We start from the raw sequence: 17,392 nt of genomic DNA on the forward strand, positions 1-17,392 counted from the left end.
CTTAGTGTAACGGTACCCTTAGGCCCACTGCTTTCAAGGACAGTACTTATTGGAGGAGGAGGAAGCATTTACTAATACCTATTCATGGAAGAAGAGACTTTGTGGATGTAGCCTCTTATGTTTGTCGTGGACTAGACACTGAAGTAAATACAGCTAAAACCCCCCATACTCTGAGTAATGTTGGCTGAACCCACTCACAATGACAGATTTGGCCAACACTCTAATCTGTATGGGAGAACTGGCCAACTGATCATCGGGGAAGGTTTTTCAATCGGGCAGGTTTGATTTTGGACTGCTGATTGTTCTCCTGGCGACAGACCACCAAAAGAGATTGCTTTCTCAAAAAGGACACAGAGGAGCACTGTGTAAGGGAGAGATGGCCAATCTGCCGAAGCATTTTCAGGTCGATAGACCAGTTTAAAACCCCTACTCATTACCGCAATCATAGTTCTATTGGTCGGCTCTACTATGACTTTTACTTTGTGAACACAGCTCTTCCACTAAAGAAAAGTCTGCCCCAGCATTAAGTATTTATGTTGTCCTCTTTGAGATTGAGCAAGTGTTCACCAAGATCGCACCCACAGAGTGTGACCAGTACAGAGCTAGGACAAGAAGTTGAATAATCAGCGTCCACCTTACTGCTACAGCGACAAAGTGAAGCCCAGACACCTAGGGAGGTTATGAAGTTGCGTAAACCACTATGCCACAAGTCTCAAACAGTGCCTTCTTCTCTGCCCTAACCCACCTGGAATACAGACATTACACTTTTCTAAACCCTACACCTTAAACCTTTATCTGACCTAGACCACCAGAGATGCTACCAGAGACATTAAGCCTCGACCACCAGGAATCGTTACATGGATTCCTTAACTATCAGACCAGTGGGGATTTCGATATTTATACATATTTCTCTAGACACAAAATATATCTACTTACCTAATTTATCTAATCTAAGATTATGCATCTGGCACTGCTGGCAGATAACTGTGACTCTATAGAGTAAAATATATTGAATACTATAAGGCCCTTTACTGTACAGTCTAGTGCCAGGCTGGTTCATTTTTAGGCAATTTGTCCTGGAGAACCCATTTAATCTCCAATAATAACTCCATGTTACTAAAATCAGTAGGGTCCTGTGTATTGTGTACGTAAAACATTGTCAAAACTCATACACCCGCCTACTTGTAAAAAATATCGGTACAGAATGAACACATTGATCCACAGAAAACATTGCAACATAGGTAGTTAGCTTGAAGCTTAAACATACAGTATATAGCACATAAAAACATCAAATGAGAGACATTGGGCTGTTCGGGCTGCTGTGTGCTTTGTGCAGACATGGTACATTCACATATGTATAGATGTGGAAGATGCATTCTGGGTGTGGGTTGTAAGTTTAGCAGAAAAGGCAACTTCTATGTATGGAAACACTAAATGACACAAATCAATGTTTACTGCGGGGTCCTCCCAAACTGTGAGCATTTAAATTCTTAGCTATAAAAAGATCAGTTCGGTTTCCTACAAAGAGAATCCATTACCTGGAGTAAAGGAGAATGTAAATGTAAATGCTGGGGAGAATGGCTGCTATTACCTCCTGGAGCCAGCTATAATTATGTAATGAATCACTTCCCGAGCATTGTGTTCGTTGCGATTACCAAGTGCCTACTCTAAGAAGATGTATGGACAGGCTGTGAACAGAGAGAGTTCCTATTGTAGCGATTTGTTTATTTGATGTATGGGGAGCCATGACGTGTTTAGTTCATTCATATGTCTCTATTTGATGCATTAAGTACATCTACGTTGGCATCCTTTGTACTCGGGAACAATAAGTGCACTTACTGGCTTCGTCTGGTCTTTCTGGCTCCTGGAAAGTACATTCCTCTTCCGTTTCTTCTTTCTGAAGAAGTTCTGTTGGTTCCAGTATACTTACTGGGGAAAGAGGAGCACAATGGCTCAGGCCTGCATCTCTTGGTAGTGTAAAACTGCGTGGCTTTGCCCCACTGCTACTTAGTACTTGTAATCTGTTCCCTTCTACCAAAGGAAAAGGGCCATAATGGTCCTGTTGATGGCATTTTGGAGCTGGAAGTGTGGACTGCCGCCTGTGATCTGGAGATGCCACTCCTGGTTCAGTGAACACAGAGTCCTCAAGAGGAAGAGTCTGAAGGTAATGAAGTCCTGAGCTGGTTAATGGCGTTTCAATTAAATCTTGCCAAGAGCGTCTCTGGCTGGCAGTTTTACGCACTGGAGAATCAGTGGTGCTTCCTGCTGGTTCCTGACGGTAATCCTCATGGGAAGAATGGGACTGTGAGGTTTCTGTGGAGGACAATCTGCCGTGTTTCTGTTCCACAAAAGGGCTTGCACATGACATCTAGAAAACAATCAAGGGAGAAAACAAAGAAAGAGAAAACAATCATTAATATATAAATGTACTTGTACAATGTTTTTAAAAAAGTTACGTTAAGAATTTAATAATATACTATTTATTTTTATTTCTAAAGGTGGCCCAATTTAAAGAGATCAGCAGTGATCCTTCACTTCCGGCTTAAGCTTCCTTTGTTGGAATGTCATTAGTGTGGTGTGTAAAAAGGCATGCCTGATTTACCTATTTTCATAGTTAAATCTATGACACAGATCACTGATGACATACTGACACTGACAACCCTTTCCTGTGTAGGGCACAGAGGCCGAAGTGTAGCTGTCAAATCTGGGATGTTCATAAGTTCATTATATTAGGAAAAGACATAAAAGTTTTTTTTTTTTTTTTTTTTTTTTTTTTACAGTGGGCTTAAAACAAATTGCAAAAAAAAAAAATCTCATTATAGCATTAGAAACTATGAAAATAAATGTATTGTGAAGCTTCTCTTACCTTTTCTTCTCCAAGCCTAAATTTTAGGAATTCCTTTAATTTTTGGCTTTCAGAATATATGAAGGATTTACAATAATACAGTGGCTTGTGAAAGTATTCACCCCCTCCCCACCTTGGCTTTTTTTTACCCATTTTGTTTAAATGTGTTTAAATATTTTTGTAATCTTATTAAGTTGGTGAAGTGAGAAACATATAGGCACACATTAAATTTATGGAATCAAATAACTAAAAATTGGCATGTGCATATGTATTCACCACTTTTGCTATGAAGTCCCTAAACATTTTTGGTACAAAAAATTATCTTCATAATTCACAAGCTTAATGAAAGGAAGTCCCCATGTGCAATCTAAGTGTCTTTTCTGAAAGAGGCTGCAACATCATTAAGCAAGAGTCACTACTAACCAATCAACATCATCAAGACCAAGGAGATCTCCAAAGAAGTCAGGGACAAAGTTGTTGAGAAGTACAAGTCAGGGTTGGGTTTTTAAAAAATAAATATCCCAATCTCTGGTGATCCTCCGGAGCACCATCAAATCCATTATTAAATGGCAAGAACATGGTATTACAACAAACCTGTGAAGAGAGGGCTGCACACTAAAACTCTCAGCCTGAGCAATATATAATGTATTATGATATCATTGAGGAAGTCATAGCATTTCCGCTATTTACCCCCTCTTCACTCTTCTTGAATTGATCTGTGTAAAAATCCATGAATATATTACTTACTGTTGCAGGTCTGGGGTAAGTGTCATATGGTGGTGGAGGGCTGTCTTGTTTTGGAGTTGATGGGGTTTCTGCCTCTTCTTGGTCACTTTCACTCCAGTAGTCTACAAGACATAAGTAATTGACAACACATGGTTTACTATAAAGACAAGTTATAAGTTTTTTTTTTGTTTACATACAGTGGAACTTCTCTAATAGATTGCTGCTATGAGAAGACCACCCATGTCCTGCAGTGTAGGTGCTGTACATTGGCCATCTTCTTCAAGAGCACAACCCTTCCAGAAGCTCATTGCAATTTTGCCTCAAAGGAAAACACCAAATGTTAACTATTATGTCATTTAGCATTTTTAATTGTATTAATTGCATTTAAGTGAACATATTAGGTAGGAACGGGGCTAGAATTGTCAATAGAAGGAATCTCATTAAAGAAAGCTGAAAACTATATGATTAATTTACATAGGCGAGTGTCCAACTTTATATTAAAAAAAGACCATTTTTTTTTCTTAAACATTTAAAAAGATTTGGTCCCTTAGTTGTTTTTCTCCTTTAACGGGAATCTGTCACCTACCCTACATATTTTTTGAGCACTCTGAAGTCACTCAGTTAGCACACTAGCATGCTCGGATAATGACTTATCTGAGCACGTTCGCTCATCACTAGTAGCTACATGTCATGAAATCCTGGCAACTTATCTAAACCAGAGTGTGAATGAAAATCAGCTCAAATAATTCCAGCTCCCTATATTTGCACATCTAGCCAATGCACAAAACTGCATTCTGTTCTGGGCAGCACGTTGAAGGGTCGCAGTAAACAGAATATGCTTTGGTACACAAGGCACAGGTTATTTTTATCCAACACACATTAGTTGACCACCCACACATGTCCAAATGCCACATTATCTTGCAGGCAACATCTATTTTTATATACAGACCTAAACCTTTAGATAAACTGTGTGGTTTTATTTCTGTATCAGAAGAAATAAATGTTTTGTTTTTTTGCTTTGTACTTCAAAAGCTATAATATAATATGCTTGGTTACACAGGAAACTTTAATTGCTTTGCTTAGGCAAAATATGCTTAAAAATACTAATATGAGAAGCAACAAGCATTTTAGTGTTCCTTTAAAGAGACTTTTATCTCCAAAAACAGAGCCACCTTTTCCTTGGCGGTATCTGGTATTGTGCATCAGGCCCCGTTAACGTTAATATGGCAGAACTTCAATACCAGACACAGGATATAGGATAGGTCAGCTTTGCTCCAAGGACTATGTTCACCTTGATCTTGCTTGATCCGCTCTCTCTCTGCATAGCCAGAAGCAGCAAGGTTAACTCGACTGATCCACCTGAAAAAGAAAAACAATTAAATGTTTACTGCCAGTTGTATTCACAGAGGGAAAAAATGTGTTTTACAGATTTCTATTACGGTATATGTTCTACTAATACTATTTTTATAGTGACATACATTGCCAGTTATGTTACAAGCACAGAATAGTCACGCTCAGAAGTGAAGTTCTATCGTTAGTTGGAATAAACTCATTTAGAATATTTCATGATGAGTCATATGAATAATGGCTTAAAGCAAATTCCACTGATAAGGGTTTTGAAAATAAGCAGATAAGTGCTTTATGCATCAATGTAACCTTGTACTACAAAATCTGTGCAACACAAGCCGCAGAATTGAATGCTTTTCACCAAAGCCAGAAAGTCAATGATACTGTACATTAGTTTTTATTAAAAGATGGAGAGTATACAGATGCCGTTATTGAATTAATGAGTGACAAGGAGGTGTCCTTGACCCTTAAAGGGAACGGTCAGTAGGATCAACCATGCTAAGTCATCTGTATGGACATGCAGGTCATAGAAGGTTAAATAAAATGCTACCTTGATATCTGCACTCAGATGCCTTATTCCCGAGAATTCCACCCTTTTCTTAATATGTAATTGAGCTATTATGATCTATGAGCAAGACATAGATCTCCATGAGAATCTTCCTCCAAAGCTCATTTTAAATGAAAGGAAAAGTTACCAGTGTGAGACATGTACATCAGAGAGCAGACTGTCAGTCATTACAAGTCTCACACTGGTAACACCCTTTTTCATTTAAAATAAGTTCTGGAGGCAGATTCTCAGTGAGATCTATGACTGGCCTATAGCTCTTACCAGCTCATTTTCATACTAAGAAAAATATGGATTTTTTTTAATTAGACATCAGATCGCAGATACCAAGATATCATTTTATTCAGCTTCCTATGATCTACATGCCCATAGGAGATGGTTAACAAGCATTGATCCTACTGACACCCTCATAAAAATATACATATTTTGAAATAAAAGTCCCAGATTTGTCTATTTCTGTAAAGTTGCTGAGATTTTTATTTGTATTTAATATTACAGATTTTTTTATGCCCAATGTCCAAAGGAAAACGCTACTAAAGGAGCTTATACACCTTATATATCTATTCTCTACAGCTATCTCTCTCGTAGCCACACACATGGATTTTGGCTTGACTGAGTATTTATGTTTTTAATGGTGAGAAGGTAGTTAGCCACTGCAAAACACCTCCAATAATGTTTTTTCTGCTAGGAGAACTAAAGTTGTGTAAATTCAAGGTGCCCGAGCCTTTTTGCTCCCAATATTCCCTGTGCTCAGTTTGGAGGCCCCCGTACACATCAGATGATCAGATAGTTCAGACATCTATATTCTGTATGGGGGCTTATAGCCAGTCATCATACCCTGAGGGTCACTCACTCAGAATTATACTATCTCCATCTTTTTATTTCCATGTTTGTCATATGCAAGAACCTGAAGGATCATGATAACCAGTACTAGATGTCTTACTAGATAGGGTGTATAGAACTGTGCTGAATCACATGAAATTGTAAAATTAATTTTTACCTTTAAGAAAATACTGTAAATCAAAGAAAATTTGTCAGCCTGGTAAGACTGCTGTGTCTGAAGGCAGCAAAAAGTACCAACAGGCACGCTGACTTCAGCAGTCTGAGTTTTTTTTTAGAATTCACATCTTACAAGAGTTGTCCCCTTTAAAAATAAATGTTTCAATTACTTAAAAGAAAACAAAAAACTAAACTTTACTTACCTCCCATTGATCCGTAGCTGTGTCTCCTCTGCTTATCCAGTTTCTGTTGTTTGGCTGCAGCTGTGAAATCACAACCTAACCACCAACATCGATGACCCAACTTCTGAGTCCAGTGATTGGCTGCAACGATGGCGCAACATGACATCACCACTGCAGCAAAACAAAAGAGACCGGGGAAGCGGCAGAGACACAGCGATAGACCCAAAGAGGGCAAGTAAAGTTCTGTTTCCTTTTGTAAGGATAACGGAGCCTTTTGGAAAAGGATTTTTTAAAAAAAGTGATAATCTACTATATAATTGTCTATTTCTGTCTGTTTGTCTGTCTGTCTGTAATGGAAATCCCACCTCGCTGATTGGTTGCGACAGTTAGGCCGCGACCAATCAGCGACAGTTGCTTAGTCATCGTGGCAACACGGCCGCATTGCTTATTGTACAGGCACTTTACAGCCGTTAAAGGCATCACTGCTGCGTTGCTCATTACACAGGCACAGTCCTGTATATATTCTGGAGTACAATACATTAGGTAATTAGGTAACAGTAGACCAGTGACTGCAGCTCTGGGTGTAACTTGCGTACAATTCATTAGGTGACAGCAGAACAGTGACTGCAGCTCTGGGTGTTACTGGAGTACATTATGTAACAGCAGAACAGTGACTGCTGCTCTGGGAGTAACTGGAGTACAATACATTAGATAACAGCAGAACAGTGACTGCAGATCTGGGTGTAACTGGAGTACACTACATTAGGTAACAGCAGAACGAGAAAGAGTCCGGGGGCTGTCGGGAGGTGAGTATATCACTATTTTTTATTTTTACAGAGACTCTAGAATACCCGATGCGATAGAATCGGGCCACCATCTAGTCATTTAATATTTGCAATACATAGTACAGCAAGCAAGGAGTCCAATGTATTTATGATATGTAGCAGCAGCTGATTGGCAGGTTTCTTCCGATTAATATGCACAGGGAGGAAGCTGTCAATTGGCATATAGAGGGTAAATGGTAAAAGCTTGTATAAGAACACAGGATCTTTCTCATCCTTTACAGTGACCCTTCACTGGTCAAACACTGCACATTATCATATAATTGACAAAGCTCTGATACAGCAGAGCAACTACTTGACAGATTCCCTTTGAGGCCATTAAAGGGAATCTGTCAGCAGAATTTCAGCTCCCTAACTATTTATATGGACATGCAGATCTTCAAAGTCAAATATAGCAATACCTTTACATGGCCAGTCTGTTCCTCCATTACTGAAAATCAGCGTTTGAACTGATTCGCAAATGAGACTGAAAACTATTTGTAGATCTGAAACCCCTGTCAGTCCAGCTCTATTTTCCACCCAGTGATGCCTCCTCCTACTTGACTGATAGCTCTTATGCCTGAAGCAACTTAGAATAGAGGCTGGAATAGAGCTGGAGTGCCAGAGGCTTCAAATCCATAAAAAGCTCTTCACTCTAGTTTGTACATCAATTGAAACATGTATTTCTCAGTAACTGAAGAATAGACTGGCCATGTAAAAGTATTGGACTTGTATTTGAAAGCGCTACATGCACATATAATTTGGGTAGGGGGGTGAAATCCTGTTAGCACAATCCCATGAAGAAAAAGAAGGAGTTTACTAGGTTTGTGTATCTAAAACTCACATGTAGTATACTTTGTATGCACATACAATATACTGCAACTATACAACTCCTTAGTTTAAGACGTTGCCGCACACCTCATCTTTCTATAGTTTATATTTAGACATCTAAAATTCAGGTTTCCAAAATTCACTTTTAGGTTGATAAAATACACTTATGATTCCTGCTTCACCTTTTGAGATAAAAGCGTGGAGGACTCGAATACTTTCAAAATGACATGTTAAATAGCTCTCAAAGTCAAACGCGTTGGCTCAGAGATGAAGAAGGCTTAATCTGGATGGAGCACAGTGTTCTGTGTTGAGCAGATTGTTCCATGGGCTCTGCGGATATCAATGAGCAATCTTCTATGAATTTGCAAGTCATGTTCAGACTATTTGAAGGAAAGGCGATATCAACTGTTCTGATGTTTTGGCTGGAGTGGTCTCTGTCATATGACAGCTTTTGGCAGTTGTTACTGCCAGCCAATAGGATCTTGTTACAGGTCATATCCCGGTAATAAACTATGTACTGCTGGGTGCATAAAAAACAAAGCAAGTTCATCCAAAGTGCATTTCATTGCCATTACTATAAATATTAGTTGTATTGTTAAAGGCAGATAAAGAAGGAAATGACAGAATTCATTCCCTTCAAAGGTTTCACGTTTCCTACCATCTGGCATGTTATATCTTGGAAATAAATGGATGGAACAAAGTAATGTAGTAAATTAATGATGATAATAAAAGTATCAGTAATAATGATACTAATAATAAAGAGGGTCAGACAAGCCCACTCGGGAACAGGAGACATTAACACTGCCTACCTTTAATGTGTAGGTCCTCCTTATGCCACCAGTGACATGAGGTATACTGCGATTTCTTAGGTAAAGACTTTAGCAGTAAGGCCTTTACCTTTTCAGATGGGGTCTCCATGACTCAGATTTGTTTAACTATTTCAATAATTTGTGCTAGACTAGTTCTTTTGTAAGATCAAATCCAATGATTGTCACCTCACTCTCATCCAGCCTTGGCCTTCCATGATGCTGTCACCAATGGACTTTGCTTGCCCCATGTTTGGCACATGCTAACAACTGCATTATGGGAAAAACCTGTGCATTGGAAATGCTTCGACTACTAGTTCAGCTACTACAGTTTGTTACTGAAACCGCTTAGATACTTTATACTTGCTAATTGTTTTCTGCTTCCAAGATATAAGGTGCTATTATCACATTATATTTAATTATATGCATTTCCCAGAGTGGTTTAAAAGGAGTTGGTGCACAAAAAAGTGTTTATATATTTATTAAATATACACACAATGTATAATGGGGGGATCCAACTCTGGGACCTCCACTGATCAGGATTACAGGTCCTCATTTTCCCTGTTTGATTAGAATAGTTGTCACACATATGTGTTTCTGATCCATCCAATATCTATGAGAGTCTTGGAGACACTTGGGCACTGTACTTGCCTATTTCAGTCCCATAGACACTGAACACAGAGGTTGCACAAAGTGTATGTGTGACCACTGCTCCACTAACACAGTACTATAAAATATATTTTCTTAAAGGACACATGCCAGCTGATACATGTTGCCCAATCTACGGCAGCACATATCAGACACTGGCTGTATGATTTCAGCCATATATGTTTTAACTCTGAAATGCTGTGGCATTTCTGAAAAAAAGAAACAGTTTAAAAGAAGCTGGGGACATTGCCGCATGGGAGACTAGTCAGACAGGTGTGTCCCTGATGGAGACTCTCCACCTGCTGCCATGGAGTGACAGTTCTCTCCCCATACATGCATGCATAGAGAGACTTGTCAGTCACTGCCAATGGGTGGGGAGCAGCCTCCAGGGACCCGCCTGTTAGAGCAGTTTCCCATGTGGCTTGGTCTTCGACGGGTATTAAACTATGTTTTACTCTGAAATGTTGGAGCATTTCAGAGTTAAACATATATGGCTAAAATCATACAGCCATGGTCGGCTACACACTGGCCATGGATCGGGCAAGCATATATCAGCTGTCAGGCTCCCTGTAAAATGCAGGTGGCTTCAAGACATATTTTGAAGTAAAGGTTGTGAATAGAGATGAGCGGATCTTTTAAAATTCAACAAATTTTCCTCAAAAATTGATTTGTGCAAATTTATTTACTGCAAATCTCAATATTGGAAAGTTTGTAATTGTTTAGAAAATACACATTAGGGAGAAGAGAGAAAGACAACCCGACTGGCCATAAGAGCTTACACTCTATAGGATATAGGGGACCCTGCTAATTATAAGAGCTTATACTCTATAGGCAACAGAGAAAGAGTGGACCATGATGACCATAAGAGCTTACACTCTACAGGAGACAAAGAGAGAGAGTGTGGACTATGATGACCATAAGAGCTTACACTCTATAGGATATAGGGGACCCTGCTGATTATAAGAGCTTATACTCTATAGGCAACAGAGAAAGAGTGGACCATGATGACCATAAGAGCTTACACTCTACAGGAGACAAAGAGAGAGAGTGTGGACCATGATGACCATAAGAGCTTACACTCTACAGGTGTCACGATAGGACTGACGAGTAAACTGGGATCAGCGGCACGTTTCCTGGCACTAACATTAGGGGGCGCCCTAGCTCACCCTGCTCCCCGGGATACCTCAGATGGCGAGGATGCTGGGGCCTCCACCCTTGCCCTGTCTTCTAGCTGCAGCCCTGCGTCTGTCCCCTTCCCCCACCCGGGGAAGAGAGGCGACACCGTGTACCGCAGTACACCAACCCGACAGACAGGGGAACAAAGACAAGGGTAAAAGAAAATTCCACTCGCACAAAATATACTCTCATAAATAACAGAGGTATTCCCCAGGGTGTGAAAGAAGGGGGAAGAAAATAAAGCAGGTAAAGGATGAGGAATTTCCAAGCGTACAAACCAGGCAACAGTCGCATAATAAACTCCTCCAGCACTCCAAACACCAGCTTCTCCCTCTCCAGATCTATGTAGCAAGTGCTAACACAGACAAGGATCTGGCCAGCAGGCCTATCTTTTATAGGAGAGCGGTGTGGCTAACCAAGCACAGATGAATGCAGGGATTTCCACATGGCTGATTAACCCCTTTCCCGCTGAAAGAAAAAAAACACATTCAATACACTGGAGAAGTGCTTCTTCTCAGCAGCGAAGCAGGAGCCATCAGACGCTGCTGTCTTCTGGCTCTGCTCTGTCGCGGTAACCCCATGACAACAGGAGAGAGAGAGGGTGGACCATGATGACCATAAGAGCTTACACTCTACAGGAGAAAGAGACTTACTCAGTGACTTTGATAATGGAAAACAACTCTGTGGTACTCTGTGATGACCCAGGTACTGACACCAATGTACACGGTATGATAATCTACTATATGTCATAGCTGCAGGGCTTTATGGGGAGGCCCGCAAGGCCACGCAAAAGGACATTAGCTTTCTAATGTTTTTAGACATCTCATGTTTCATCAGTGTGGAAAACAGGGCAAGGCAAGGTTTTTTTGTTAATTAAATCTCAAAGAATTTTAATTTGCATTAAACTGCCAATTCCAGAAAATTCAACTCAAACTCAATCCTCCACGGATAAATTCACTCATCTCTAGTTGCTACCAAAGCCAGAAACTAAGGCAGAAAACATGAACACAAATTTTCAATACTTATTATAAGGAATGTGTCAGCAGATTTTTGCAAAATGTAGGGACAGACACCTTGATTCCAGTAACATATCACTTAGTTTAGTTGGTCTAGCACTTGCGATAGAATCACAGTTTTCATTTTTGTAGATCTAGAAGAGTTCGTAATGTTGAGCCCTGTGTAACCCCACCCACATCACTGATTGACAGCATTTTGTGTACAATGTACAGTGACAGAGAGCTGCTTATCAGTTCTGGGGGGAGTGTTTGGACTATGAGGCACAAGGCCAGTTGTCCTTTAGTGATAATCTCATGCCGACAAAACACTTATTGTATTTAAACAGAAAAACACAGGCATAAAAGTGACAATAGTGACATATTACTGGAATTAGGGTATCTGCCCCTACATCATGGTGCTCTGATATTACATAGCAAAGACCTGATGATAGATTCACTTTAACCTATTTAAGATGTTGAAAATGCTATATAGAGGAGTACATCCAGAGAGTGAAGCACAATAGATGTTCCTGCAAGGTGGCAGGAAACATTGTCAATTTAGTGGTAATTAATAGAATACTTAATAACTCAGTAATTATATAACCACTTGGAAACACATGGGTAGGGTTCTTACAGCCACAAGTGTTCATAATGAATGAGAGAAAATAGTGGCAACAAAGGCCTACAACCATACTTGACACATGCTGTCAGTAAGAGCAAATTCATTGATGAGGATTTCAAGAGTTAGAGCTCATTGTCTAATAAGTAGTGTTGAGCATTCCGATACCCAATATTTGCAGTATCGGCCGATATTCGCGGTATCGGAATTCCGATACTGAGTTCCGATACTTTTTGCATATCGAATACAGGAATTGGAAGTTCCCATAATGCTATGAGCCAGTTTGATTTGATACAGCCAATGAGGAATCCTAAGAAGTGTGGGCACATCCTGTTAGGCATGTAGGCATGTTAACTAATGGCATGGCTGTGATTGGCTGCGAGCAGACCACCCAGCTGCTCCTCCCCCAGACACACGCTGAACAGTGATCTATGGAAAGTGAAACTAGTGAGGGAGGAGGAAACGACAAGTTCTCATTTCAATGCCAGAACACCCCCCCGGACATTTATCTTAGAAGCAAGAGATGATATCTTGGAAACCCTGCAGACTAGCCACAGAAGGTAAATTACTTATTGTCAGCATTCTGCAGCCTAGATATGCACTGAGATTATGTGAAAAGCCCGGAGAACCTGTTCTGTTATATATTTCCGCCAAGTTGGATCGCCCGCCAGCAGAGGTTGCATTAATGCCTGTCTGGGCGTCTACGACGCACAGGCAGGCGAAAAAACACCTTCAGATTAGTACGATACGTCCACGGGACGCATCGTTCTAAGCTACAGTGGCAGTGAGTTGGACGGAGCTGGGGAAAGGGCAGAAAGGGCAGTATCAGATGTTGCGGAGCGACTCACGTCATCGCGGCAGCTTGTCTCTCAGCGGGTGGTAGCGTGCAGCAGCGGCCGTATGGACACGTGACCCGCGCGACTACGTCATCGCGGCACGCCCTCCTCTGTGCTTGTCTCAGTGGGTGGTAGCGTGCAGCAGCGGCCGTACAGACACGTGACCCGCGCGACTGACGTCATCGTGGCGCGCTCTCTCTGTGCATCTCAGCGTGTGTAGCATCAGTCGGCCTCTCCGCGGCCAATGGCAGCCGGGGGCAGGGCTTGCTGGCTGTGCGTTATTGGCGGCATGTGACGTGGGTGTCACTCGTACGGTGGTCAGCACTATTGTGGAGATGGGGGTGCAGTATATGCATAGTGGGGTGCGGGGCATAGTTATGTTAGAGAAATCCTGATAGCATTTTTGCATTCTCCCTTTTTTTGTCTAGATTAGCGATGGAGTCTGGTAAACGAAAGCAAGTGAGCTTGTTGAACTATTTTAGCAAGAGCAGCACGTCCAAGATAATTGCTCTATTTGTGTAAAAAATCATTGTGTGAAGTTCTAATAACGTTTCCTAATGTTTTTTTTAATAGCACGGCAATGTATACTCCTGTATGGCTAATTTTAATTCATACAAATTGCGTACTCCTCCGTGGTGAAAAATACTCCTCAAAAATATTGGGAGGAGTATTTTTACTCCTCTGAAAAATATGTAGCGCGACCTCTGCCCGCCAGGGCTGGTGGGGTACTCGGTACCGGGCCCGTTGGTTTTAATGGGAGATGTCACGGTAGCTGTGACCCGGTCCGTGGCCCTGGGCGTCCATTGTAAAAGGGAAATGTTGAACGTGTGGGTGATGATTAAAGTTTATGAGTGAATGATTCGTGACGCCACCTGTGGTGTTCGGCAATGAAGATGTTAAGCCGACACTGCAGACAGATCCTCTGGGACAGATGGTGTGGTGCAGCAATGATGTTGTGGCCCTCCACAGGTAGGGCAGTAGTCCCAGGGCAGTGTAGATGGAGAGGTAGTGAAGAGACGTAGATGGTGCAGTGCCAGGAACAGAGATGTAGCAGTGCGGAGTGTGTTGGCACAGGAATAACTGGAGGACACCAGGGCATGTAGTTCCAAAGCTTTACTCACAGTCTGTTGCACATACACGCATCCATGCCGTGTCCACCGGGTCAGGGGCTCAGTCAACCTCCAAGCTAGATGAAGCACTCCGTTCCAACACTCCGCCAACATGTGCCTTTTCTGAACGTCTCCCTCTATTGCTACACAACCCCTTTAACATAGTCAATATCTTTGTAACTCCGAACGTCTTAAAAAAAAAAATTAATTCCTGCTATTCCATTTGATTGGGCTAAATCTCTATGCCTTTAATGTCTCCTCCACCTCCCCCAATACATTCTACATTATTCTTAGTTGTTTTCCTTCATGTAGAATTAACTTACAAGGAAAGAAAGGGTTTATTTTAATTCCGATATTTCTGTCCCATTGACTTGCATTGGTTTCCGGTATCGGAATCGGCGATATCCGATACCCAAAAAGTATCGGTCCGATCCAATCCAATCCGATATTTCCTGATATCGGAAGGTATCGCTCAACACTACTAATAAGGCTTGTGCTGGAGGTCTTTTGAAAAAAACTAAAGCAATGTCCTTGATGTGAAATATGCACGTGGAGAGTTCTGGACCTATCGCAACATACCCATGGGACAAGAATTCTCCATTGGGTTTGTAGCCTCCTTTTATGACGCACTTCTGTTAATAAACCCATGAATGTTGATTTTAAATTTTTGGTGATTCTTTTTATAGAATTTAACATTTAGGTGCTATAGATGATTTTTTTTAGCTCTGGGAGTTTGTAATGAAATTACTACAAAGAATAGTTTGGTCTCCATATGCTTTCAATCATCTCGGTCTCATCACACTGAAAAGTACAATCAGGTTCTCATTCATCATGTAATAGTATTAGGGAAACAAAGGATTAAAATCAGTTTCATTCTGCGGCAAATATACTGTCAAGATCATAGGGTGTTATATTCAATGAAAAGAAGAATAATTATTCAGAATAACCAAGGCTAAAAAATAATAATAAAAAAAAAAATCATAACTCAAATGGCAGCCTATCCTAGTCATGTGTCAGGATATGTTGAAGTCTAAAGAAGCAAGGCTAGTGCCTCAAATCCCAGAAGCTAAGTATAGTAAGCACACATAGCTCACTGCATCGAGGAGAAGGGTTGTGTAATCAGAAGAAATATATCTTCTCCTCAGCTGATAAAGGATTTTTTCTCCAGTCTCTGTCCTCCCTGTGCTGCCAGTCAGCCCAGAAGATGATATATTTTTATTTATTTATTTTATATATTTTCACACTGAATGAGGTATGTTTGCTTAAGATGTAGCACATCTGCCATTGAGACATGTATTGGGAGCTGTGTTTTTTCAGACTGCAGCCCGTCCTGACACGTGACTTGGACACGTTGCTGTTTTGTTTATGTGACGAGGGTCATTTTATATTTGTGGATAGACCCTTTAAATCATCCCTCTATTCCCAATTAACGGGGTTGTCCATTACTAGGATAACGCCTTCTCAATCTAAATGCTTGGCCCCGATAAAATGAAAAAGCTTATACTCCCCTCCCATGCCGGCGCTGTTCCAGCGATGTCGGTACTTGCGGTCCCGGGACTCTCATGCGGTTGCATGACAAGTGGTGCCCGGTGCGCATCAGTGCAGGCGTCTCTATCACTTCCTTCATACGAAATGAACATGAAGAGGAAGTCAGAGGTAAGTTGCAGCCTGGACTTCCTCTTTATGTTCAATTTGACAGAAAGTGGGGACAGTGACACCAGCGCTGATGGGGCGATGGGCACCACGTCATGCAACCCGCACGAGAGCCACGGGACCACAAGTGCTGACACTGCTGGAATGGCACCGGCATGGGAGGTGAGTAAAAGCTTTTTCATTTTATGGAGGCCAAACATTTAGATTGAGTAGTGGACAACTCCTTGAATACATAAAAAATAAGCATACCGTATTTGATATTGCTACATCCATAAAAGTGTAATCAATTAAAATATAAAATGAATTTACCTGTACGGTAAGCCACAAATACACAGAAAAAAAATCAAAGTGAGTAATGCTGATTCTTTTTGATACTCAAAAATAAATTGTTAGGACTCTTAGAAGAAAGGGTTGAGACAATAAAAGCACAAAAACATGGCCAAGTCTCATGGGGGTTAATGTGTGCTAATCGATATAGGATGTATTTGACTAGAGAGTGCCGATGGTCAATTCACTACAAAAGAATAAAAGAAAATGTGATGAAATGAGTGGCAGTCACATAATTAACCCAAACAAATATCTTACGAACTGTGATATGACTTCAGCGTGAACGAGAAATGCCACCTTTGTGCCGAAAAATAAACTCTTAAACTAAGAATAGGCAACCCTTGCAACAACAAAAATATGTGACATGTTTTGTTACCTGTTCATATCATCTAAATTGTCAGCAGCAAAGTAGAAGCTTTTGATCTTGGGATGACATGCTTTAAAGGCACTAGAAAAACAGAGAGAAAATATGTCATGCACACACAGAAACAAGGCAGCCACTCCACTTTATACCCAACCAAAAAGAATTAATAAGCAATGAAGTAAGGTAAAGTCGTTCTCTAAAGAATATTAAAAATTTGGTAAATCCCTCATACTGCTTAAAAATACAGTGCCTTACGAAAGCATTCGGCCCCCTGGAACTTTTCAACCTTTTCCCACATATCATGCTTCAAACACAAAGATACCAAATGTAAATTTTTGGTGAAGAATCAACAAATGGGACACAATTGTGAAGCTGAACGAAATGTATTGGTTATTTTAATATTTTTTGGAAATTCAAAAACTGAAAAGTGGGGCGTGAAATATTATTCGGCCCCTTTAACTTAATACTTTGTTGCTCCACCTTTTGCTGCGATGACAGCTGCAAGTCGTTTGGGGTATGTCTCTATCAGTTTTGTACATCGAG

General features: G+C 40.8%; 1 protein-coding gene across 6 annotated transcripts in view; it reads right to left on the reverse strand.

Moving 5' to 3' along the window:
• Window positions 1–17,392, reverse strand: part of CNKSR2 (connector enhancer of kinase suppressor of Ras 2) — a 589,838-nt gene that overhangs the window by 56,603 nt on the left and 515,843 nt on the right. For all 6 annotated transcript variants that reach the window (XM_073565850.1, XM_073565849.1, XM_073565848.1 and 3 more), the window contains 4 exons: window positions 16,862–16,933; window positions 4,863–4,930; window positions 3,593–3,693; window positions 1,840–2,368 (listed from right to left, as the gene is read on the reverse strand). In XM_073565850.1, coding sequence (XP_073421951.1) covers window positions 1,840–2,368; window positions 3,593–3,693; window positions 4,863–4,930; window positions 16,862–16,933 — 770 coding nt within the window. The remainder of the gene's footprint in view (window positions 1–1,839; window positions 2,369–3,592; window positions 3,694–4,862; window positions 4,931–16,861; window positions 16,934–17,392) is intronic.

Source organism: Dendrobates tinctorius, unplaced genomic scaffold, assembly GCF_039654945.1.
Source record: "Dendrobates tinctorius isolate UK_male_01 unplaced genomic scaffold, ASM3965494v1 ptg000016l, whole genome shotgun sequence".
Taxonomy (NCBI): domain Eukaryota; kingdom Metazoa; phylum Chordata; class Amphibia; order Anura; family Dendrobatidae; genus Dendrobates; species Dendrobates tinctorius.